Genomic DNA, 26712 nt, shown 5'->3' with positions numbered 1-26712 from the left:
AGCATAAAGGAAACGTAATCTAGAGTGATCGTCATCTCTCCAATCGGAAAGTGGAAAGACGACATCTCTTTGTGCACTCTTTTTACGAATGCCCATTGCTTTCTGTGGTTAATGGTTCTATAACTGGAACAACAAAGTCCAGAAAGTCCGGAGGCAATAATGGCCTCCCTGAACCAATTTGCAGTAGGATGATGCAGAGGGAATATTTTGCGAGCGTGGTTCACGGACTTTAGTACCATTTATTCTTGTAAAATAAAAATTAATAACAAGAGGGAAGTGTAATAAAAAAGTAACACTATAATAAAAATTGTAATAAAAAATGTATATGTATAATGGAAACATGTCGGGCGACATGATCGGAGTAATATATTAAGAGGGAGTTGTTAGAGGGCCCTCTTGGGTAGGCCAAGGCAACATGCATGGGTGCCGAAACACGAACCTCCTCGGGTGCAGGAAGATGAACCTCCTCCGGTGCCTCCTCATTATACTTAGATGAGGACGCACGGGATAGACGATTCTTGGGAGCAGAAGTGGTTGGTTCCTCCACTTCCTTCCGCTGTACTCGACCGCTTGCTCGACCCCTCGCAGCTTGTTCAGTTCTCTCACGCCGAGCGGAAGCAGTTTGGGTTGGCTTGCCGAGTCTAACTCTATTCGGATTCTCAGCCATTTTTCCTAGAAAAAGAATAATCACAAGAACAGGTTTGTAAAAGTTATAAAAAACAACTCAAGCATAATTCCAAATATGCATATACGGAACCCTTCAGAGGTGTTTTTGGAGATGCACTTTTAAAACTACCTGCGACATCCATTTTTGGAGCTCACACAAAAATCACCAAAAAAATGCAATTTTTACACATTTTTTACATCAAACAAGGAACATTTTACAATACACAACTCAACCTACTATCTTTAAATGATCCTAAACAAATTATTATACACATGCAAAGTAGAAACAAGAATTTACAAAAACTTACTCAAATTTGAAAATGTGTTGAAATGAGTTGCAATGAGTGGAAATGATTAGAAATGAGATGAAAGAAGTTTTGAAATGTAGAGATTTTAGGATTCAAGGGTGTTTGAGGGTTTAAGATGGAAAAGAGAAAAAATGAGGGGGTTTCTGTCATGAGTTAAATTATATACCTTAATTTGGAGATGCATCTCCAAAAAACCCAAAATTTAAAAAAAGAAAGTTCATTCGAAGATGCATATTCGAAATTCCCTTGATTTTGAAAAATAAGTGTTTCAGTGATGCATCTCCAAGAAAACCCCTTAAAAAATGAATTCTGGTGCGTTCTGAGATGCATATTTGATTTCTAAGGGAAAAAATTTTCTCCAGAGCCCCCTAAGAAGATTAAGGAGGTGGAAAAAGAAATTCTTTAATGGCTATCATACTAATTTATTTAGACCTTCCCGAAACATTAAACAATAAGACATGATTAAGGCTTATGATAGACTTCAGTGGGACTTTATTAGTAACACCCTTCTGACCATGGGGTTTCCCAATGACTTTACCAATATTATTATGAATTGTTTATCTAGTGTCTCCTTCTCTATCCTGATAAATGGCTACTCCCTCCGTAATAATTTATAAGAAAAAAATATGTATTTTTTTGGTAACAAATTATAAGTAAAAAATATTAATTTTATTTCATTTAAGCATCTTTTTCTTAAATATGTATTTTTTAAGATAAAATTAAATGTAAATTACATTTAATTTGGCTTCTCTTTTTTTTCATAAACAACCACCAATCAAAATTGGTTTTACATATTTTCCGTATAACATACTTCAAAAAACACACAAATTTAAACTTTTTTAATAACTATGAATTTTTGCTTATTACAGAGTAGTATCTTATTAATTATTTGAAAATATCATTTTGATCGAGGAAAGTCCAAAATATATTCAAGCCTAAATCATTCAGGATTTAAGGCCCATGTAATCCTATAATTTTTTGGCTTAAATGCACTTTTGGTCCCCCTAGTTTGGACTTTTTAAACAAAGTGTCCCCCTATTACAAAACCAACGAATCATATCCCTTAATTTAGCATGGCTTTGGATTTACATGGTCCCCCATTCATTTTAGCTGATGTGTCATGTCTTTTAATGAGGTGTCAAAAATATGATGTATCCATGTCATCAGGTGAGATTATTTTATTAATAAATTGTTTATTATAATTTCCATAATTAAATATAACCTAATTTTTATTGTTTTATAATCACACATAATTGGATTTAGGTATTTGATAGAGAAACTTCATCTTCTTCCTCCTTGCGCAACTTGACTTGTATTTTTTCCCACTTGCGCAATTGTTCATCATCTTCATAAACCATGTCAAAGCAGTCCGGTTTTAGCCATGGTAGCATAACTTCAAGTCGTTCGAGGTACGTATGCAAGTGTGATCTCGATGCTCCATTGATGACGGCATGGACGGATGCGAACCTAGGTCGCCGTTTTTATGGATGTGGCATGTATAAGGTATGAATCGTTTTGTTCATCTTCCTCTGTAATTGGTCTGAGTGTTACTCATCTTCTTCTTCGTTGGTGACAACAGATCCAAGGATTCAAAAAATGCAGTCATTTTGCTTGGCAAGACGAGGAGATGAATCCTAGGGCAAAAGAGTTAATCTCTTCACTATTAAATAACTTGAATGAGGAGAACGAGTTGGTTAACATCTACAAGGCAAAGGAAGACGAATTGAAGATGAAAATGAAGATCTTGAAGAAATAGTTGAAGATCAATTGGATTTTGTTTTTTGTCATGTTGTTTGTATTTGTTGGGACAACATTGATGAAGTAGGGTAAAGTTGAAATAACATTGATGAAATGGTATACTGGTTTATTTTGTCAGCAATATACAATGTAATGCAAAAGTTCAATTCAATTTTATTGTGATAATTTGACACTAATGTTAATTTAATGTTATGCTTATAACCTGTTTGCAAATGTTAATTCAATGTTAATTTGACTCCAATGCTTCTAACCTGTTAATTTGACACAACAGTGCTTATAACCTGTTAATTTGACACAACAATACTTCTAAATTGACAGAATTTTGACAACATAGGTACCTGCAATTTTGACACAAATATTTGACACAATAATGAAGTCAATATATGACTTATTTTGTACCTGTAATTTTGACACAATATTTGACACAAATTTATATGCCTTAAATTTGACAGAATAATGAATCCAAAATAACACCTTAAATGCATTAACATTGTTAGAATAATACCTTACAACATCCATTACATTAACATTGTTCTAATATGTAATACAACCATCAGTAACTTAACATTGTTCTTGCAATACGTTACACCAAAATAACACCAAAATAACACCTAAATAACTACTCCTGAGTGGGTTGAGGAGCTTGTGATCCTTGACCAATTTCTATTTGCTTCTCCTTAGTCTTCACCTTCTTAGCCTTAGCAGCCTTCTTTGGTTTGTTGCCACCCTTTGGAATTGCCCTATCTGCATCACTCTTACCCTTACAGCTCCTTTTATTATGTCCCATAGCACCACACTTTGGAGATGTAACAGTGGAAAACCTCCTTGGCAATATGTGGGGATTCCTTGGTTCATCATTTGTTTTGTTCCTCTGTTTTTTGGGCCTTCCTATTGCTTTTCTCATAACTGGGGGTTCAACTTGATCCTGATCATCCACATGCCACAACTGTAGTCCATTGGTTGGATACACAATGTGGGAATAAGTCTCCATAAAAGTTGATTTTCTGTTTCAATCATAACAGTAATCAATTGTATGCCATACAAAAAATAATAAACAATTACACCCTTAATAAATAATCATACCTATAACATGAAGCAACATACTGTTGCACCCTAAAATTTGCCCTATATTTTTTTCTATCTGGCTTTTGATTTAAAATACCATTTGCATATCTATTACTCAAACCATCCAAAAAATCATACATTTGCATCATGTGCATTCATAATCAAAGGATCTTGGCAGAGACTTATCTATTATCATATCAAGAATAAAAGGATGTTTGGCATTTGTTCAATTAAAGATCACTTGATCAGATGATTTTCAAACACTCGGGTTTATTTCCCTAGATATTTTGTGATTCTTAGAGATTGAGCTAAAGCCTTTGAAGAATATATAAAGAAGAGGAAAATGCAAAATTCATTTCTTAAAAGTACACGTTACTTTGGAAAAATCAACATAAAAACCAAGTCTAAGTTATTACATCATTACATTCCATCAGATAAATACAAAGGAAAAGAACCATTACAATTATGTTACATCACCATTCTTTCACAAGTCAATATTCCTATTCTAAACCTATTTCTCTTCATTTCTTCAAGCCTCCAAGCCAAAAGTCCATTCTGTTTCACCATAATTCTGCAGACATTCAAAAAAAAAGGAAATAAAAACAGTGCCTTAAGCTGCTTCACAGAGTTGCCAACCTGCACTCGAAAGAGAAAATCATCATCCTTCACAATTACTACGTAGTCCCAAACTCCCATTAAAAGAAACTGTCCAAGGTTTTCTCTGCTGCCCCTTGTCGATTTGAGATCCCATGCTTCCATTACCATATAACTGACCTGCAACAACAAAAGACAAGAACATCACAACTCCATCTCAATTGTATGCTGCTGTTAACACAAGGAATGAAAAAAGAAAAGCAACACCAAACCAGTTCCTAAGTTAAACCAAGTGTATATCAGTACAAGGAGATTATATCATCCAACCATATATTCAATGTTCAATTCACCATTTCTCATTCAAAATTGAATTTAAGCTCAAGTATATTATTCATCGTCATTCAGCCAAGAAGATATATTACAAGATGTCCAAAACAGGATGCATACATGCACAATTCTAAAAGCCTATGTAAACCATTTCAATAATCCAAAGGGCAAGCCAATGCAATCATCAACAGCAAGTCAATCCACTATACAAGTTCTCTTCAGCATACATAAAGGGTTCGAGAATCATCTTACAGCATCTCGCCATCACCATATGTCCCCTACTAGTGCTACGGGCTCGATGTATCAGTTCGAAAACAGAATAAAATATAGTTCACAATGCCATTTACACACACTTCATTAAGCCTCCTATCTCATTCAACAAAACCAAAATACAATTATAGCCCTGCACCTAAATTCATACATACCTAAACACTAACAACTCTTTTTTCCTCACACAAACAGAACCTCATTAAGCCACAAAAATCACAGCTTTACATTCCCAAGTACTGAGCTGCCAACAAACCGACTCTGCAGCAAAATTTATTACAGGAAATTCAAAACTATCATCAAAATATATACCCTGCATAAGTCAGAACCCCATTCAGTTCAATTTCCAGCACTAGTTCAAACAATATTCAAATCATTCGATACAGTGGCAAAGAAGCAGATTGAAGTAGAGTTTTCTAGCATCCTAACTGTCTCTGTCTAAGTTTATTAACAGTTTTAATTATCTCTACCTTCTAACTTTTTTTAACTCAGTCTCAACCTTAGTTGATTACCTAACAGCTTTCTAACTAACTTTTGTAACTAACATTTTTCCTAACTAACTTCCAATTTCCATGCAACAAACCTCAAACAGAAATAACCAACTCCCTAACAGAATTCTAACAACCTAGTACAAATCTCTAACCTATCCTAACCGATTCATAACAGATTTCTAACTACCCTAGCAACCTCCAAAAAACAGTTACACAACTCCTAACAGATTAACAGAAGAAGAGAAGGGAAGTTACCTCAAAAATTCAATCTCCTCCACCTCTATAAATCAGAACTTGGCTTCATTCTTTGAGCTCTCCCTTCACTCCACCATTCTTCACAATCTTCATCTTTCTCTTCCTTTTTTTTCCTTCACCTTCTTCACTTCTCACCACCTTCTTCTTTTCCTTCACTCCCCTACCACTTCCACGATTCACCTTCATCATTCCTCATACACCATTCATCCTCACCAAACCTCAATTCTCCATTCTTTCTCACCTTCAACCTCCACCGTTTTCTTCCACTCTTGATTTTCTCACCATCTCCATAATCTCTATCTTCAACCTTCTAAGTCCCAATATGAAAAAACAATAGAACAGAAAAGAGAAAGAAAATTGAGAATCGCGAGGAAGAAATATGTAACAAAAAATGGAATTTCACCTTGGAATCCTCTTCTCTCCATCTCTATAACCTTCAACCTCATCACCCTCCCTTGGTTCTGAATCGTTTCCAAAGTCCTGCAACAAGAACTTCATCAACATCATCTCCATAGCCAAAATTGAACAGAAACCAGAAGAAGAAAGAACCTCTAAACAAGTTTCTCGGAGCTTCGTCCTCAGATTCGCTAATTCTTCTTCTCTGCATAAAAATCTCCGATCCTCTCTCGATTTCAAAGGGATAGCACGTTCATCATCATCATTGCATTGTTCATGATCGCCAACCACTTCAATCACCATCGCGCCTCACCTTCCTCGCAAATCGTTACCAATCATCGTCTTCATCACCCGCGACCGTCAATTTTGCTGGATTCTCAACAATGACATCAAGAACAGAGAAGTGGGCTGAGCGAACACGCCGTCTCTCCGATTGTGTTTAAAGATCTTGATCGGAGACGGGGCAACGATTCCGGCGCCGTCGCACATAGTTGAGAGCAGAAGGAGTTCAATCGGTACATAACACTAACCCTAGCCCCCATTTCGATTTTCCTATATTTTCACTATGTTATTCTTATTTTTATTTTAAAATCAATTAATAAAATCATAATAACAATAATCATGGATCAATAATCTGAGTAAAAAACTCTTGGGCTTGAAACGCTACTCACACACCCCATGTGGCCCATGCTGCACACGTTTTTGGCACCAAGAAATTGTAAACAAAAAAGAATTATCTTGGGCCACATCACGAATTGCTATAGTGTACCCCCTCGGGCCCATACCATTTTTTGACTATATAAAAAAATCTGTAACAATAACTCCGCTGGGCCACCAACAACTTTGGGCCCTGCGTTTTACTGATCACACCACTTTATTCAGCTTGCACCCCCTGTTTCCATTAGTTTTAATTTTAGTTTTAATTAGTTTTTTTTGCCATTTCTTTTAGGTGATTAATTGCTAATTTTTCCTCTAATTCTTAGACTTCAATACATGATTTTTGACATAAAAAATGTCCACAAAAAATATTAGTTTAGGCTTTTATTTCAATTCTTTTGCTTGATTTCTAATTCAATTTTTCACATAAAAATCATAAAAAAATAATAGTATTTTAATTTGATTTTTGTACTGTGTTTTGCATCTTTTGCTTCCATGCTTTGTACTATATTTCAAGTCATCCTTAAATCATTTTGTACTATTTTGTATCATTTGTTTACATTGATTCTTTTGACTTATAATTTTGTGACTTCACTTGTATGTTTCCTTTAAGATCTAGGACCTATAATCTTCATAATATTAGGCTTAGTCTTTTCCCTTAAAATCCTAACACTTAGGCTAGTTACTTCATTTTAGGCTAGTTTTCTTTCCCTTTTTCTTTTCAACTTTAAAACATTTAATAAAGGAAGATGCGAATCACATTAAGAAAGTGATAGAGAAATGAGTGGGATTCATTCCCTAATCTGTTTCTCAATCACTTAGTGACATAGAAATGAGTGGGATTCATTCCCTAATCTGTTTCTCTGTCACTACTTAATGGGAGAGAAATGAGTGGGATTCATTCCCTAATCTGTTTCTCGAACATTAACTAATGGGATAGAAATGAGTGGGATTCATTCCCTAATCTGTTTCTCGAACATTACATAATGGGATAGAAGTGAGTGGGATTCATTCCCTAATCTGCTTCTCGATCATTATACATTTTATGTGATTCGAATCGCAAAGTAAATTCCCTTAAAAAACACTCAACCAAAAACATCTAAAACACTTAATAAAGGCTCAGACCTAAACAAAGTAATGAAGTGGTGCGAAGCCTTGTATTGGGTTTTGTTCATCATGAAGTTACATAAAAAACACAAACCAATCTTCTCTCTTCTCTCTCTTGCCTCCGAGGCATTCTTTCTCTTGCCTTCAGGGCATTCTTTCTCCTAATCGGACACGTTACTTCCGCTCCATTCCCAGCTTAAGACTCCAGAGGTCGAGCAGCGGAGTGCGAATGTAACGGTTCAACTAAAAAACACAAAAACAAACAAAAAACTAAAGAGCCGAACTACGGCGCTCTGATTCCTGAAAAGGATACGTAGGCATTAGGTCGCGGGGCCTAAGCGAGCACAACTATTTATAAACCTTATTTTCCCCGTGTTTCTTTTCTTTCATTTGCATGCATTTAGTAATTAATCTTTAGATTTATACACCCTTTAGATAGCAACAAACATAGGCGGATACCATCGAGTACGATGGACGTGAGGGGTGCTAATACCTTCCGCTTGCGTAACCGACTCCCGTACCCTATCTCTGGTCGAAAGACCTTTTCTTATCCATTCCTTATTCCAGGTTTTCTGATATTCCTTTCCCGCTTTGGGATAAATATATTGGTGGCGACTCTGTTCATCATTTCGCGAGCGTGCGACAGCTGGCGACTCTGCTGGGGATGTGATAGACCTGTGCTGGTCCATTCTTAGCGAGTCGATCCTAGCTTGTGTTTGTTTTCTTTTCTTTGGGTGTTTATTTATTGCTTTATTACTTTATTGGTTTATTGCTTTATTTCTTTATGCATCGCATTTTATTTTCATATACTATGATTATTATTCTGCTGTCTGTTGGGATGGGATGTTACTGATTTGAGGTAAAAGGCCCAATACCCAGGCCAGAGTGATACTTAGGCTACCTAGGATAGAGTGGATAGTCATGACGCCAACAGAATGTCAGGTTCTGTTGATTGCGATCATGAGACCCACGACCAGTTGAGGTTCAAATGGGATACCATTGTTGGCATGTATTTGCAACAATGATGGTGTTTCAGGAGAACTGTTAACGCTGGAGACCTTTTAACCTACCTTATACTAGACCATACCTGTGAGAGGGGTTGGGAAATTTTGTTTTGCAGGAAAACATACATCCATCCCACCCTATGCCCATTCATACTATCTATCATAATCAACGTCGAACCTCTGAATCTGGAAGGTTCGACCTTATTTGACTTATGCAAAGGTTATCTATCCTGAATCAACGTCGAACCTCTGAATCTGGAGGATTCGACCATCTTTGACTTATACAGAAGTTCTACATCAGTTATCCATTAGAATCAATCAACGTCGAACCTCTGAATCTGGAGGGTTCGACCATCTTTGACTTATGCACCACCTAGTTATCAAGAATGCAACGTCGAACCTCTGAATCTAGAGGATTCGACCATATCTTATTGACCATGAGAAGTTATTATCACAAGAGGCCTTGATCCTTGATCCTGATTCCTACTGCATTTGCATCATCATTAACATTTTTGCATTCATGCATATGCATCCATGGTTACCAAGACTCCTACATTCTTCCTCTCCATCAGATCAGACAAGACAATTCCTCCACACCGATATCTGACAAGAGCTCACCGACAAAGAATCATGGGGAATTACAAAAAAAATCAAGCTACTATCTAAGGACCCCACGCCTCCTCGTGAGGGTACCTTCCACCAAAGGAGCCTAAAAACTTTGTGTTTGTCAGAGAACATTGCACTTGCATCATAATAAGGCCAAGCTTGCCATTGTATAGATTTCTTTAGTATTTTCAATTGTATTACTTTTGTTGGTATCAAGTACTTCTCATTGTAAGAAACTCATTCTGTTTGAATCAATAAAAATAATGCAAAATACATGTTTTTCTCAAATCATTTCATCTTTGTCATTATGTTCATTGATATTCAACTCATTTGTCTTAAGCAACTAAAAAAGGAGAATGATGAAAAATCAAAAACACATGAACTACTAACTGTATGCTTTTAGAACAAAGATCCTGCTGACGATGTACAGGCATTGTTTCAATTCCCAAACACTGGAGTTATAAGGGAGTGAAACCCTCGTCAACCCCTTGAGCCTAAGGAGTAGTAGTTTCTTTTCAAAAAAATACAAAACCCTTAATCTTAACCAGGGGCAGGGTAGTCTTCAGTTAGTGCGACCGAGCGCTCAACTTTCAGGTATTCCATCAGAGGATCAATCATATTTCATGTCTCACAACAAAAGAAGAAGAGCACTATCCATAATGGAAGTCTCTCATTCACTAAGAAGAAGGCAGTCACAACCTTTTCATCAAGTCAATCACCAAAGTCATACAACTTGTTCCCGAACGAGACAAAAAAGAATGAAAAGAAAGTTATGATCAAAAAAGAAAGAAACAATAGCCCGCTAAGTCAAAAAGAAAAAAGCTTTGAAGCAAATGACTTAGGCAAAAATTAGGGCATATCCCGCTGGACAACGGAAACCAAATTCAAAAGAAACTTTTTGTCCAGGCAAAATTTAGGGAAAGCAAAAGACAAAGAAAAAGAAAAAAAAACCTCCAAGGGACAAGTTGTTGTAACCATCAATAAAAACACCAAAGTGTGGCTGCCGCCTCCATCAAAGTCATAAAAGATCCTCATCCATCACAATCCTTCCTGAAAGGTGAACGCTCGTGTCAAACTAGCTGAACGTAGGACTGTAGAACATCACGAAGAATGGGTGGGTTAAGTAGAACTTGAGCCTTTATCCTTTGTTTCTCAAACCGTGAACCCGACCACGTTACAACCCTCGAAAGTCCTAATTGAAGCAAGGTTCGTTTCGAAAGCATACAAACTGTAAAATCATGTCAAACTGACTCCTAATGTTGCTGTGTCATTTGTGTTAGTATCAGTACAACATTTTGACAAATAAAACTTTTCTTTGAGATTAACACGTGCATTGCATTCTCTTTATCCTTTTCAAAACAGAATTGTCTCTAATATGAAAATAAGTACTTGATACCAAGGAAAGTTCAACATTGAAATTCCATCGAGTAGTCTTGCAAAGGCAAAGGTTGGTCATCCACAAAGCAAATATCTGAAGAATCCATTAAGTGGAAAAGTTCCTTTCAATCTGGGGCATTCATTCCATGATCAACACTGGGGCAGACCATTTCAAATCTCCATGATTCAGGCATTATCAAAGTTCTATCTCAAGAGATCTTATAAGTTGGGCAAGCTGATAACAATTAAGTTCTTCATCTTCAATCAAGTGTCACATATCGAGACAAGTATCGAGGAGTCAAGCTAAACACCTCACCTTCACAAGGGCTATCCTTCAATCTATGACCTTTCAACTGAGGCATTCTCCATCCACTCCTTGTATCTTGGAAACAATCATTACATTCATCATCATACATGCATCATGCATATCATTGCATTCTCATTAGCATATCTCCCTCAATAATCCAATCATCAATAAAGCAGGGGCATCCACCCTATCCTGAATCAAGCAGAGTTTCAGAGCTCCACCTAATCTATTCCCACACAAAGCATAAACCCTGAACAATCAATCGGTACACTGCATATAGAACTCATTGCATTGCATCTCCAAAAGTGCATCAAGAAAAAAAAATCAAACATTGCATATGAAGCATAAGCCAAGTTACTCATCAGATGAGGTCCATACAAGCCTTCAATTGATATTCCACTGGATCACTCAGAGTTACCATTGTGGTGTCATCTCCCAAAGTCAATCATGTTCATCTTTCTTCCACCCAGAGTTGATGTTTTTGTGTTCAACCTAGAGTTGACTTTCCTTTCATCTTTTAACCCCGAGTTAATTATCTTTTCCCACTCAACCCAGAGTTGACGGTTATTTCCTTTAATCTCTTTCCCACTCATCCCAGAGTTGACGGTCATCATTTGTATTTCCCACTCAACCCAGAGTTGACGGTTATCTTTTATTCAACCCAGAGTTGATCCTTGTCTTTCTTTCCCACTCAACCCAGAGTTGACGGTTATCTTTTATTCAACCCAGAGTTGATCCTTGTCTTTCTTTCCCACTCAACCCAGAGTTGACGGTTATCTTTTCTCTTTTCCCACTCAACCCAGAGTTGACGGTCATCTTTTGTCTTTTCCCACTCAACCCAGAGTTGACGGTTATCCTTTCTTAATCCAGAGTTGATCTTTTACTTCTCAACCCAGAGTTGACAATCATCTTTCATTCAATCCAGAATTGATTCCTTTTCCCACTCAACCCAGAGTTGACGGTTATCCTTTCTTATTTCCCTCTCAACCCAGAGTTGACGGTTTTTCCCTTTCCCACTCAACCCAGAGTTGACGGTTATCATTTGTCTTTCCCACTCAACCTAGAGTCGACGGTCACCTTTTTCTTCCCACTCAACCCAGAATTGACGGTTATCTTTTGTCTTTTCCCACTCAACCCAGAGTTGACGGTCACCTTTTTTCTTCCCACTCAACCCAGAGTTGACGGTTATTTCTAATAGTTCATCTTTCCACTTTCAACCCATAGTCATTATCCAATTACTTTCTCTCAACCCAGAGTTGATCTTCTTTCTTTCCTTCTCAACCCAGAGTTGACCCACTTTTCTTTTTCAACCCAGAGTTGACGTTTATTTCAATCCTAACCCAGAGTTAATTTGTTCAACCTAGAGTTGATGCGATTTTCCTCAGTGGATTTGACACCATTCTTCTCCTATCTCATCAGGCAAATTTTCAGGTTCACTTGGTATTTAATCTTCTTCTACCTCGAATGCTCGAAAGGCTAGCACCAATCTCACTTTCAGGTTTAAAATGATTAAATAGGGGCAGCTGTTGCACCCTAAAATTTGCCCTATATTTTTTTCTATCTGGCTTTTGATTTAAAATACCATTTGCATATCTATTACTCAAACCATCCAAAAAATCATACATTTGCATCATGTGCATTCATAATCAAAGGATCTTGGCAGAGACTTATCTATTATCATATCAAGAATAAAAGGATGTTTGGCATTTGTTCAATTAAAGATCACTTGATCAGATGATTTTCAAACACTCGGGTTTATTTCCCTAGATATTTTGTGATTCTTAGAGATTGAGCTAAAGCCTTTGAAGAATATATAAAGAAGAGGAAAATGCAAAATTCATTTCTTAAAAGTACACGTTACTTTGGAAAAATCAACATAAAAACCAAGTCTAAGTTATTACATCATTACATTCCATCAGATAAATACAAAGGAAAAGAACCATTACAATTATGTTACATCACCATTCTTTCACAAGTCAATATTCCTATTCTAAACCTATTTCTCTTCATTTCTTCAAGCCTCCAAGCCAAAAGTCCATTCTGTTTCACCATAATTCTGCAGACATTCAAAAAAAAAGGAAATAAAAACAGTGCCTTAAGCTGCTTCACAGAGTTGCCAACCTGCACTCGAAAGAGAAAATCATCATCCTTCACAATTACTACGTAGTCCCAAACTCCCATTAAAAGAAACTGTCCAAGGTTTTCTCTGCTGCCCCTTGTCGATTTGAGATCCCATGCTTCCATTACCATATAACTGACCTGCAACAACAAAAGACAAGAACATCACAACTCCATCTCAATTGTATGCTGCTGTTAACACAAGGAATGAAAAAAGAAAAGCAACACCAAACCAGTTCCTAAGTTAAACCAAGTGTATATCAGTACAAGGAGATTATATCATCCAACCATATATTCAATGTTCAATTCACCATTTCTCATTCAAAATTGAATTTAAGCTCAAGTATATTATTCATCGTCATTCAGCCAAGAAGATATATTACAAGATGTCCAAAACAGGATGCATACATGCACAATTCTAAAAGCCTATGTAAACCATTTCAATAATCCAAAGGGCAAGCCAATGCAATCATCAACAGCAAGTCAATCCACTATACAAGTTCTCTTCAGCATACATAAAGGGTTCGAGAATCATCTTACAGCATCTCGCCATCACCATATGTCCCCTACTAGTGCTACGGGCTCGATGTATCAGTTCGAAAACAGAATAAAATATAGTTCACAATGCCATTTACACACACTTCATTAAGCCTCCTATCTCATTCAACAAAACCAAAATACAATTATAGCCCTGCACCTAAATTCATACATACCTAAACACTAACAACTCTTTTTTCCTCACACAAACAGAACCTCATTAAGCCACAAAAATCACAGCTTTACATTCCCAAGTACTGAGCTGCCAACAAACCGACTCTGCAGCAAAATTTATTACAGGAAATTCAAAACTATCATCAAAATATATACCCTGCATAAGTCAGAACCCCATTCAGTTCAATTTCCAGCACTAGTTCAAACAATATTCAAATCATTCGATACAGTGGCAAAGAAGCAGATTGAAGTAGAGTTTTCTAGCATCCTAACTGTCTCTGTCTAAGTTTATTAACAGTTTTAATTATCTCTACCTTCTAACTTTTTTTAACTCAGTCTCAACCTTAGTTGATTACCTAACAGCTTTCTAACTAACTTTTGTAACTAACATTTTTCCTAACTAACTTCCAATTTCCATGCAACAAACCTCAAACAGAAATAACCAACTCCCTAACAGAATTCTAACAACCTAGTACAAATCTCTAACCTATCCTAACCGATTCATAACAGATTTCTAACTACCCTAACAACCTCCAAAAAACAGTTACACAACTCCTAACAGATTAACAGAAGAAGAGAAGGGAAGTTACCTCAAAAATTCAATCTCCTCCACCTCTATAAATCAGAACTTGGCTTCATTCTTTGAGCTCTCCCTTCACTCCACCATTCTTCACAATCTTCATCTTTCTCTTCCTTTTTTTTCCTTCACCTTCTTCACTTCTCACCACCTTCTTCTTTTCCTTCACTCCCCTACCACTTCCACGATTCACCTTCATCATTCCTCATACACCATTCATCCTCACCAAACCTCAATTCTCCATTCTTTCTCACCTTCAACCTCCACCGTTTTCTTCCACTCTTGATTTTCTCACCATCTCCATAATCTCTATCTTCAACCTTCTAAGTCCCAATATGAAAAAACAATAGAACAGAAAAGAGAAAGAAAATTGAGAATCGCGAGGAAGAAATATGTAACAAAAAATGGAATTTCACCTTGGAATCCTCTTCTCTCCATCTCTATAACCTTCAACCTCATCACCCTCCCTTGGTTCTGAATCGTTTCCAAAGTCCTGCAACAAGAACTTCATCAACATCATCTCCATAGCCAAAATTGAACAGAAACCAGAAGAAGAAAGAACCTCTAAACAAGTTTCTCGGAGCTTCGTCCTCAGATTCGCTAATTCTTCTTCTCTGCATAAAAATCTCCGATCCTCTCTCGATTTCAAAGGGATAGCACGTTCATCATCATCATTGCATTGTTCATGATCGCCAACCACTTCAATCACCATCGCGCCTCACCTTCCTCGCAAATCGTTACCAATCATCGTCTTCATCACCCGCGACCGTCAATTTTGCTGGATTCTCAACAATGACATCAAGAACAGAGAAGTGGGCTGAGCGAACACGCCGTCTCTCCGATTGTGTTTAAAGATCTTGATCGGAGACGGGGCAACGATTCCGGCGCCGTCGCACATAGTTGAGAGCAGAAGGAGTTCAATCGGTACATAACACTAACCCTAGCCCCCATTTCGATTTTCCTATATTTTCACTATGTTATTCTTATTTTTATTTTAAAATCAATTAATAAAATCATAATAACAATAATCATGGATCAATAATCTGAGTAAAAAACTCTTGGGCTTGAAACGCTACTCACACACCCCATGTGGCCCATGCTGCACACGTTTTTGGCACCAAGAAATTGTAAACAAAAAAGAATTATCTTGGGCCACATCACGAATTGCTATAGTGTACCCCCTCGGGCCCATACCATTTTTTGACTATATAAAAAAATCTGTAACAATAACTCCGCTGGGCCACCAACAACTTTGGGCCCTGCGTTTTACTGATCACACCACTTTATTCAGCTTGCACCCCCTGTTTCCATTAGTTTTAATTTTAGTTTTAATTAGTTTTTTTTGCCATTTCTTTTAGGTGATTAATTGCTAATTTTTCCTCTAATTCTTAGACTTCAATACATGATTTTTGACATAAAAAATGTCCACAAAAAATATTAGTTTAGGCTTTTATTTCAATTCTTTTGCTTGATTTCTAATTCAATTTTTCACATAAAAATCATAAAAAAATAATAGTATTTTAATTCGATTTTTGTACTGTGTTTTGCATCTTTTGCTTCCATGCTTTGTACTATATTTCAAGTCATCCTTAAATCATTTTGTACTATTTTGTATCATTTGTTTACATTGATTCTTTTGACTTATAATTTTGTGACTTCACTTGTATGTTTCCTTTAAGATCTAGGACCTATAATCTTCATAATATTAGGCTTAGTCTTTTCCCTTAAAATCCTAACACTTAGGCTAGTTACTTCATTTTAGGCTAGTTTTCTTTCCCTTTTTCTTTTCAACTTTAAAACATTTAATAAAGGAAGATGCGAATCACATTAAGAAAGTGATAGAGAAATGAGTGGGATTCATTCCCTAATCTGTTTCTCAATCACTTAGTGACATAGAAATGAGTGGGATTCATTCCCTAATCTGTTTCTCTGTCACTACTTAATGGGAGAGAAATGAGTGGGATTCATTCCCTAATCTGTTTCTCGAACATTAACTAATGGGATAGAAATGAGTGGGATTCATTCCCTAATCTGTTTCTCGAACATTACATAATGGGATAGAAGTGAGTGGGATTCATTCCCTAATCTGCTTCTCGATCATTATACATTTTATGTGATTCGAATCGCAAAGTAAATTCCCTTAAAAAACACTCAACCAAAAACATCTAAAACACTTAATAAAGGCTCAGACCTAAACAAAGTAATGAAGTGGTGCGAAGCCTTGTATTGGGTTTTGTTCATCATGAAGTTACATAAAAAACACAAACCAATCTTCTCTCTTCTCTCTCTTGCCTCCGAGGCATTCTTTCTCTTGCCTTCAGGGCATTCTTTCTCCTAATCGGACACGTTACTTCCGCTCCATTCCCAGCTTAAGACTCCAGAGGTCGAGCAGCGGAGTGCGAATGTAACGGTTCAACTAAAAAACACAAAAACAAACAAAAAACTAAAGAGCCGAACTACGGCGCTCTGATTCCTGAAAAGGATACGTAGGCATTAGGTCGCGGGGCCTAAGCGAGCACAACTATTTATAAACCTTATTTTCCCCGTGTTTCTTTTCTTTCATTTGCATGCATTTAGTAATTAATCTTTAGATTTATACACCCTTTAGATAGCAACAAACATAGGCGGATACCATCGAGTACGATGGACGTGAGGGGTGCTAATACCTTCCCCTTGCGTAACCGACTCCCGTACCCTATCTCTGGTCGAAAGACCTTTTCTTATCCATTCCTTATTCCAGGTTTTCTGATATTCCTTTCCCGCTTTGGGATAAATATATTGGTGGCGACTCTGTTCATCATTTCGCGAGCGTGCGACACATACTCCTCTGGCTTTTTCTTGATGTTCCAAATGCATGCAATCACATGGCTACAAGGTATACCAGTCAGTTGCCACTTCCTACATGAGCAAGTTTCCTTCTTAAGATCAACACAGTAGGTATCATTGCCATTAGTGACACCAAATATGGAAATGTCATCATCACCATACCAAGTAGAACTCCACCCTTGTGCTTGCTGCTTATGCTTCTCAATGACCAGTTGAATTGTAGGACATATTGACCCTGTGTACCCCTGAAGCAACTCCTTATGATTTGCAATCCTCTTAGTGATGTATTGTTTGATGCCCTCCAATAATGTGATAATGGGTTTCTCTCTATGCTCTAAAATAGCCCTATTGAATGCTTCACACATATTGTTTACCTGTAAATCACATTTGGTATAGGTGTTGAAATGTGATCTGCTCCAATGGCCAGCAGGTATATCCACCATGTCCTTCCATGCATCCTCTTTCATTGTCTTCATTTTCAGCACTGCCTTTTCTCAAGCAGGAGTTGTTGTTGCTCTAGCAGCAGCCCACAATACTTCTTTGAGTTCAAGTCCTGAGTGTCTCTTCTTCAAGTTGCCATACAAATGCTTAACACACAATCTACACTCCATATTGTCACTAATGGCTTGAACAGCTGGAACAAGTCCCTGTGAAATAAACAAATGAAAATAGCATTCATAAAATGTATACAAATGAAATGAAAACAGAAAGTGTTAGATATTAGATGTTACCTTTTATTGATCTGATATAAAGGAATATGACCTATGATTGTAACCTTCTAGATCATGCAGAAGAAGGTCCAAAAACCATTGCCATGAATCCTTTGTCTCAACTTCTACTATAGTATAAGCTATTGGAAAAATTTGATTATTACTTGTTGAAAGTATTTTGGGTAAATATTTTCTAATATATCGTATCCACAGAGACTGAGTAATATTGCTGCCGTTCTATAGTTGGATTATAATGAGTTAGCGAAAAGTAGTGGTTTTGATTGTTTGTTCTCAAATTGCATATAACAGAATAATAATTGACTGATAAAAAGATTAAAGACGAATAACAATGGTGAATAAATATGTTGAGTTCTAGGGTTCATCAACCTATTCACATACAATAATCAATTAATCCACGGGTGAACATTATTTAAGTTATTATCTTCATTCATCCTCAAAACTGATATTATGTCTAATGATCAATCTAGAACCACCTCTACCGGTATGATATTCGATCTCTCAGAATAACTATAAATATAAAGGGAATTAACCACGATGATTTATGAAAACTTCTTCAAAATCTCATCTCTGAGTATTAATCAATAAGTCAATGTAAAAACCTAGGGCAAAAGTATAAACCCTATCTCTCGATTGATAGTTCAACAATGATATAAAATAAAAGCAAGGTTTTTCATTGATAATAAAGCTTAAACAATTGTTCACAGGAATTAATCAAAGTAATTGCATCTTCATAGGTTAACTACTACCTTAAACTCAACACAATGGGGTTTAGCTCTCCATAGTCATGAAGAACACACAAGATTTCATGGAAGGATTCATCTTCATCAAGAGAATGTCTTCAATTGATGTTGAATTCTCCGTCGGAAGTTGTTTTCTGCTCTAGAATATGTTTGCTCTCTGAAATTCGTTCACCAAAGTCTCCCTTCTTATGAGGATTAGGGCTTCTATTTATAACAATTTATCCTTGTAACGCAACTATCGCGCCTCGGCACGTATTGGCGCGGCGCGAACCCAAGTCAGAAGGGATGGCGCGTCTCGCTCCTTATTGGCGCCGCTCGACCTTTGTTTCACCTTCCTTTTGGAATCATTTTTCTTGATGTAGAAATTCTTTTGGTTTTCCATACCATAGTCCTTGACTGCATCCCTAATCACTTCTTTATTAGTAAACATCATCCCTAGTTGAAATTTCATCCCTTCACTTGATTTATAAGTAGGAAATTTCAGACCCTCTTCATCCTCATCATCAGACCTCGGGGTGTATATAAGTGGTCTGAGTCCTCACTATCTTCACGGACCTTAGTCTGATCTTTCTCTTTCTGGCAGCTTGAAATCTCACCCAATGTCTCTTGTGGAAGAACCTTGGTCCAATTCATCTCACTCACATCAGATTCTCCACTAAATTGGAACTCATTGTCCTCATAACTACCCTCAGTTGCCACATAATCCTCATCAATGTCATCTTCCTCATTACCAACTTCAGCCTCATTAGCTACTCCAGACTCAACACCCTCACCAACACCATCCGCCTCAATGTTTTCTTCCTCATTACCTACTCCGGCTTCACCACCTTCACCAACACCATCAGCCTCATCAATGTTTTTCTTCCTCATTACCTGCTCCAGCCCCAACATCCTCATTCATGTTATTTGCACATTTGAAACCAGTGCATTGTACATCATCATCAACCTCAATTTTAGCATCTAACTCACTTTCATCAACAATATCAGGAATTTCAATTGAATGTTCCACATATAAGTCAACTACTTCATATCCTTCCACATCTTTTGAAAACTACAGAACATCTGTATCATTGTTCAATGGTCTAAGACCACGAGCAAAACTATATGTAGGATTCCAATACCATAGACACTTAATATTTGCATAACCCTCACTCTTAATCATACCTTGTATCTCCATGTATGACATATAATCTACATCCCAACCCCATTTCATCTCAGTAACTTGGCCATTAACATACCACTTAACAGGTTCCTCCACTAGTTGTCCCCTATGGTGTATCCTCAATCTAACCTTGTTAGTCTTAGGAGGCCTGATAAAGATTCGACAAAAATATAGAAACAGACATAATCAAACACTAACAAACACACGGGACCACAAAAGCACATAAACAATGCATAAAAAACAAATAACCAGTGTGACCACCAACAAATCAACAAAACACTGAAAATAGAAAAAAGGAACCAGACAAGCAAATAAACATACCTCACACAATAGTTGACCTTTTCCTTTCTTGTTGTCACATGTTCTGGAGTCGTCATTTGAGGTCTTAGGCTTGTACAAGAACTTGAACTTCAACGCGATTGTGGACGAAACCTCTGGAACTTGGATGAGTACGAAAATGGTGGAAGGCAACGAAGGGTGGAATGGAAGAAAATTGAAATTAGGGCGTGAAAGGAAATAGAGATTAGGGCAAAGTGAATATCTGAAACGTTACAAACAATAAAAGGAAAAAAAATTAAGTTATATTTAATTAAAAAATCATTTCAGATTTTATGGAAATTATAATAAACAATTTATTAATAAAATAATCTCACCTGATGACATGGATATATACATCATATTTTTGCCACCTCATTAAAAGACATGACACATCACCTAAAATGGATGGTGACCATGTAAATTCAAAGCCATGATAAATTAGGGGATATGATTCGCTGGTTTTGTAATAGGGGGACGCTTTGTTTAAAAAGTCTAAACTAGGGGGACCAAAAGTGTATTTAAGCCTAATTTTTTTTGAGTAAAAAAATACAACAATTTTTTTGACTTATAAATATCAATAAATTAATATATATATATATATATATATATATATATATATATATATATATATATATATATATATATATATAGTTTTTAAAAAAATAATTTTCATTTTTATCTATAATATCCTTAATTATTTATTAATTTATTGACTTTTTTTTATCGCTTTGTAATAAATACTTATGCATAATTTTGACAAAAATGCAACTACTATGTTACTATAAGTTTTAAAAACAATAATTAAAAAAGAAAAAAAAAATCGTTAAAAAAAAATAACATTTAAAAAGGAACAAAGGAAGTAATAATTAATAAAAAAAAGGCATTTCTTTTGTTTCTTGCCAACTTGAATTGGCCTTGTTGTTAAATATAGTCTGCTTTTTTTTTTTTTGGATTGAAGTGAGTAGAAGTTAAAACCATTCTTTAACATAGACTCAATTTCTCACCTTTTCTTCTTTTAAGTGTCCCATTTTTGCAGGTTTATGGTATGTTATTTGCAGATGGCTAGGTGTATCCGCTGTTCTCCAAAGAGATTGTGTGCCTCATCTTAATCAATTTGAAATCTTATTTGGAAGCGGAAAATCTTGTTGCAACAAAATAAGAATAATATGGCTTGCATGTGTTTGGAACATTTGGAAAGCAAGAAACAATGAGATCTTCATGAACAAAGAGGTGACAATAGATCAAGTTTTTGAATCAACTCAAAGGTGTGCATGGATTTGGCTAAAGAACAAATCTAGTCAATTATCCAGTTGTGCGTCTCAATGGTACTTGACCCCTAATATCTTCCTAGCCTAAAAGGTTAGAATGGAGTTTCAAGGCGCTATTCTCAGAGTTCGATTCAGGGTCTTTTTCTATAATTTCGGGCTTTGGTGTGCGGTGGCTTAGAGTTAATCTTGTTGCAGTGCAGATGCAATGCCAAACTCTGCAGCAATTCATTGGGCTGGAGGCTTCGGATTCTGTGGGTTTGGCTGGAGCCTGGAATCATTTTTTAGTAACTTGATTCTCTCATTTGTAGGAGCATCAATGTTCTGTGCTTGTTTTTTCTTAATAAGCAATTGATATTAAACCGGAGTATAAGGGATACCCCAACCGATTACAAAAACGGATAGCTTCTACTACTCAAAACAAATGAGCGGTAGAATATTCTAAACGTGAAAATTACAATTAGATGCTAACTTAGAACTGGAACAAAGTCATTTCCAAGAATTAAAAACAACCTCCGACATACATTCGGTGAAGCTAAATGAATCATTCTTGAAAATGATGCCATTACGCCTATTCCAAATACTCCAAGGCGTTGCTAACCAAATTACCGCAATTAGAGACCTCTTGGTTATATTCTTCACCTTCTCGAAAGCAAAAAGAAAACCTTCGAACTCCTCCAAAGATAATCCGTCAACGGGCCCAATCCACTCATAAACCTTCCGCCAAATAGCCTCCACAACTGTACAGCCCCCAAGCAAGTGGGAAAGGTTTTCCATCTCTGTAGAGCAAAAGACACAATCCGAATCGTTGTCGTCCATCAAAATTCCCCTCTTAATCAATTGATCCTTGGTAGCCAATCTATTATGAATTATCCTCCATCCAAAAAAGAGAACTTTAGGAGGTGCTTTTACCTTCCAAAGATGCTTCACAGCTTTTACAATAATTGAACTAAGAGGACCGGATAACTTTGCTTTGAACAAGTCATAACAAGATTTAATGGTGAAAACTCCGTCCGTAGTAATGCTCCACGAAAAAAGATCCTTTACGTTCTCTCTAGGATGAGTGTGCCGGATGCTGTCCACAAGGTCACCCCTAAAAAATCCGTCGTGTCGCTACTGTGCAGCTGCGAGGCTGCTGTCCCGGCACTGCTATCATGCAGAACTGCTGCTGCGCTCCAGAGCCAGCCATCAGCAGCCTGGAAACCAGCCTCATCTACTGAGATTTGTCGTCACGAGATAAAGCAAACAGCTCCGGAAATGCTTGCGCTAACGGCTGTTCATCAGCCCAATTGCTGCTCCGGAAATGTTTGTCGGTCGAAATGCCGGTGTTTTCAACTGGAAGCAGCTTGGCGATTGGAAAGTGTTTGGTTTGGTGGCAATATCTCCCTCTGATAAATTGGAATTTGCTCATATCCTTCTAAGTTAGCACCCGTACGATCGAGGGGTTCTAGTATTTTTGTGGCCTGGTGTAGTTCTGGGTTCTAGTATTTTTGTGGCCTGGTGTAGTTCTGCTATGTCAAGGTTGGGTAGGTGAAATAGGGATTTCTTCATATTTCAACCAAGTGTTATGGTGTTTGGGTGAATTGTATTTTGTTGATGAGGATTGTCTACTGATACAAGCTCTAGCAGTGGTATCTTTCTGCTAGCAGTTGTATTTCTTATGCCTTTATTTATATAGATTCTTTTTGCCTTTTCTAAAAAATTAAAAAAAATTAAAAAACAGTAAAAATAAAATGATTTCGTTCGGAGCATGATACGGTTTCTGTTTTGAAGCAGAGGAAGACTTAAATCATGTTTTATTTGGTTGTAGGTTTTCTTTATCAGTTTGGCACAAAATCTGTGAATGGATAGACATCGATAACATTCTTGATTCTGACTATATCAGTCACGCAAGAAGTTTCATTACGAACATGATGGGTAAGGCTGCAAAGAACAAGGTACTGGCGTTATGGGTGTCAACTTGCTGGGTTATATGGAGCAGAAGAAACAACATTCTATTGATGATAGTTTTTTTAGAGTTGACGAGGTAGTTAATAATATCAAAATTGTTTCTTGGGGAAGGTGCAAAAACAAATCATAGTAATAACATGTAACTCATTGTTACTATAAAGAGTCCCATTTTCACTACACAAAAGTGCTCATTGTCAAAGTACAGTCATAAGACACTCTCACCTAAAAGATCAATCTTTTAGGTTGAATTCTCTTTATAAGTTTTTGTGTTGAACTATCATCATTAACTTAAGTTATAAGACTTTATGCATGAAACAAACAATAAACTCTGATATTCTGTACTCAAGGAAAGGAAATCAACCGACTTATTTTTTTTTTTGAGAAGGCTCAAAGAAACTTGTAAACTAATAATAATAAAATAAAGTCTAAATTAATCATAATTTAAATAACATGACTATACCAAAATATTATCAAACCTTACAAAAGTAATATATAATGCCCTATTAAACAGAAAAGCAAACCTCAAAATCTGAGTTGTGAAAAAATAAAATAAAAACTAAATAGTCTTTGGTAAAATGTCTTCCATGGTAATATTAAATCCCTTTAGATGCTCCTCCAGAACATCTATTTCCACCTCTTGGTTATTCTCATCAACCAAATTTGTAATCACAGCCATTGCAGATTTGATAATCTCAATTTCTTGAGAGGAGAGCCTTTGATTAATATCCTGTTTCTTTAAAGCATTTCTCATTTTGTAAATGTAGTCATCCAATGCATTCAGCGCTTTGGCATTCCTTAGGAATTTCTTGTCTTCATTTTGGTAATTCTCAGCTTCTTGAATTAATTTTTTAATTTCCTCACTTGACAATCTATCTTTGTGATTGGTTATTGTAATCATGCTTGAAATTCCTGAAACATTATTATTAGCGGAAACGGTCAAAATACCATTTTCATCAATAGCAAAACAAACATTTGAGAGATGGCTGCCGCGAGGAGCTGGAGGAATGCCAGAAAGAGTAAAAGAACCAAGCAAATTGTTGTCACTGGCTCTTGTTCTCTCACCCTCATAAACCTGTATCAAGTCAGCGGTTTGGTTATCTTGAATTGATAGATATGATAATGTCTTCTTGACAGGAATGCAAGTGTTCTTAGGAATCACCACACCCATGATATCTCCGTATGTTGACCTGCCAAGGGACAAAGGTGTAACATCTTGCAGCACCAACTTTGGAACGTTCTTAACGTCTTCGCTCAACAATGCCGCCTGAACAGCTGCCCCATAAGCTACAGCCTCATCAGGATTAATGCTCATGCACAACTCCTTTCCGTTAAAAAAGTCCTGTAATAGCTGTTGTACTTTCGGAATCCTAGAAGATCCCCCGACAAGGACGACATCATCTACACTGCCCTTGTCCATCTTGGCATCGGTAAGACAACTCTCAACCGTCTTTATACACTCATTAAAAAGGTCCATATTCATTTCCTCAAACTTGGCTCTATTGATTGAAGAACAAAAGTCAATGCCTTGGAATAAAGAATCTACTTCAATAGAGGCGGTAACAAGGAAAGAAAGTGATCTTTTTGCCCTCTCACAAGCAGTTCTCAACCTCCTCATGGCTTTTGGATTCCCACGGATATCGACTTTGCTCTTTCTCTTGAACTCTTCTAAAAAGTAGTTCACCATTCTATTATCAAAGTCTTCTCCACCAAGGTGAGTGTTTCCAGCAGTTGCCCTAACTTTGAAGGCATTACCCTTAATGGTTAGTAAAGACACATCAAACGTTCCACCACCAAGATCAAACACTAAAATATTCCGTTCTCCAACACAACCAGTTCTCTTGTCAAGGCCATATGCAATGGCTGCGGCAGTGGGTTCGTTAATTACTCTCATAACATTGAGGCCAGCAATAACACCAGCATCTATAGTTGCTTTTCGCTGAGCATCATTAAAATAAGCCGGCACAGTAACAACTGCATTCTTAACTGGTGATTCTAAATATTTCTCAGCAATTTCTCGCATCTTGGTGAGTATCATAGATGATACTTCTTCGGCATAGAGTTGCTTCTCTTGATCTTTATACTGAACTGTAATCATGGGTCTGTCGTCAACACCAGCAACGACTTTGAATGGCCATAAAAGAATATCATCTTGAACAATAGGATCACTAAACTTCCTACCAATTAACCTCTTAGCATCTGTAAAAAATAAAGATACGAACAAAGTTTAATTGATCGGTTGGTACCTGAACTAATATGAAAATTCTAAATAGAGCCATGAACTCAGTTATAAATAATGTTAATTAGGTTTTGGAACTTTAAAGGAGTAAAAGAATAGAAGTTTATACCAAAGACAGTGTTTTGAGGGTTGGCAGAAGCTTGATTCTTAGCAGCTTCACCGATCAATCTCTGATTTTTTGTGAAAGCAACAAAAGAAGGTGTAGTTCTATTGCCTTGATCATTGTGAATGATCTCAACTCGATGATGTTCTTCCTGCCATACTGCAACACATGAATAAGTTGTGCCAAGGTCTATTCCTACGGCGCAACATCCTTCATGTTTTCTCTTCATAATAGAGATATATCAGTAGTTATTAGGGTTTCTTTTCTGAAAAAAAAGTTAGGGTTTTTTCAAAAGCAAAATACTCTCAAGCAATATATATAGTTGTTGACTGGATTAAAATAAGCAAGACACAATCAATTTAAATTGATGCAAAATAAAAATATAACTGATTTGCCGATATGTATGTCAATAATTGTGCTTTGAAAAGATTATTTTTCAATAACGTATCTTAACAAATATTATTTGATCAAAGTCATGATTATATAAATATTTGAAATATACTCTAATCTGATACTCCCTCTGGTCTCATTTATAAGCAAAAATTTAATTTTTAGATTCATTCAACAATCAATGTATTTAGTCTATTATTAGACTAAATACATTGATTGTTGAATGAATCTAAAAATTAAATATTTGCTTATAATTGAGACCGGAGGGAGTATATTTCTTAATTAAATTTTATTTTGTTTTATTGATAAGATAAAATCTGATGTCATGATGTTATCGCAGTCTTAGATACTAAGGAGTAAGGAATATGTTAGAACTCGAATAACACTAACAAATGAATTT

The 26712-nt window shown here is 36.4% G+C and overlaps 1 protein-coding gene across 1 annotated transcript; it reads right to left on the bottom strand.

Moving 5' to 3' along the window:
- Positions 1 to 24139: 24139 nt before the first annotated feature.
- LOC131597974 (heat shock cognate 70 kDa protein-like) lies at positions 24140 to 26151 on the bottom strand. Its single transcript, XM_058870630.1, has 2 exons — positions 25929 to 26151; positions 24140 to 25779 (listed from the first exon to the last, which is right to left on the bottom strand). Exons 1-2 carry the CDS (start codon positions 26149 to 26151, stop codon positions 24140 to 24142), a joined length of 1863 nt encoding a protein of 620 aa, XP_058726613.1.
- Between the last annotated feature and the right edge of the window lie 561 nt (positions 26152 to 26712).

Source organism: Vicia villosa, linkage group LG4 (assembly GCF_029867415.1).
Source record: "Vicia villosa cultivar HV-30 ecotype Madison, WI linkage group LG4, Vvil1.0, whole genome shotgun sequence".
Lineage (NCBI taxonomy): Eukaryota > Viridiplantae > Streptophyta > Magnoliopsida > Fabales > Fabaceae > Vicia > Vicia villosa.
The sequence above is the reverse complement of the archived record's forward strand: the minus strand, read 5'-3'. Positions and strand labels throughout refer to the sequence as shown.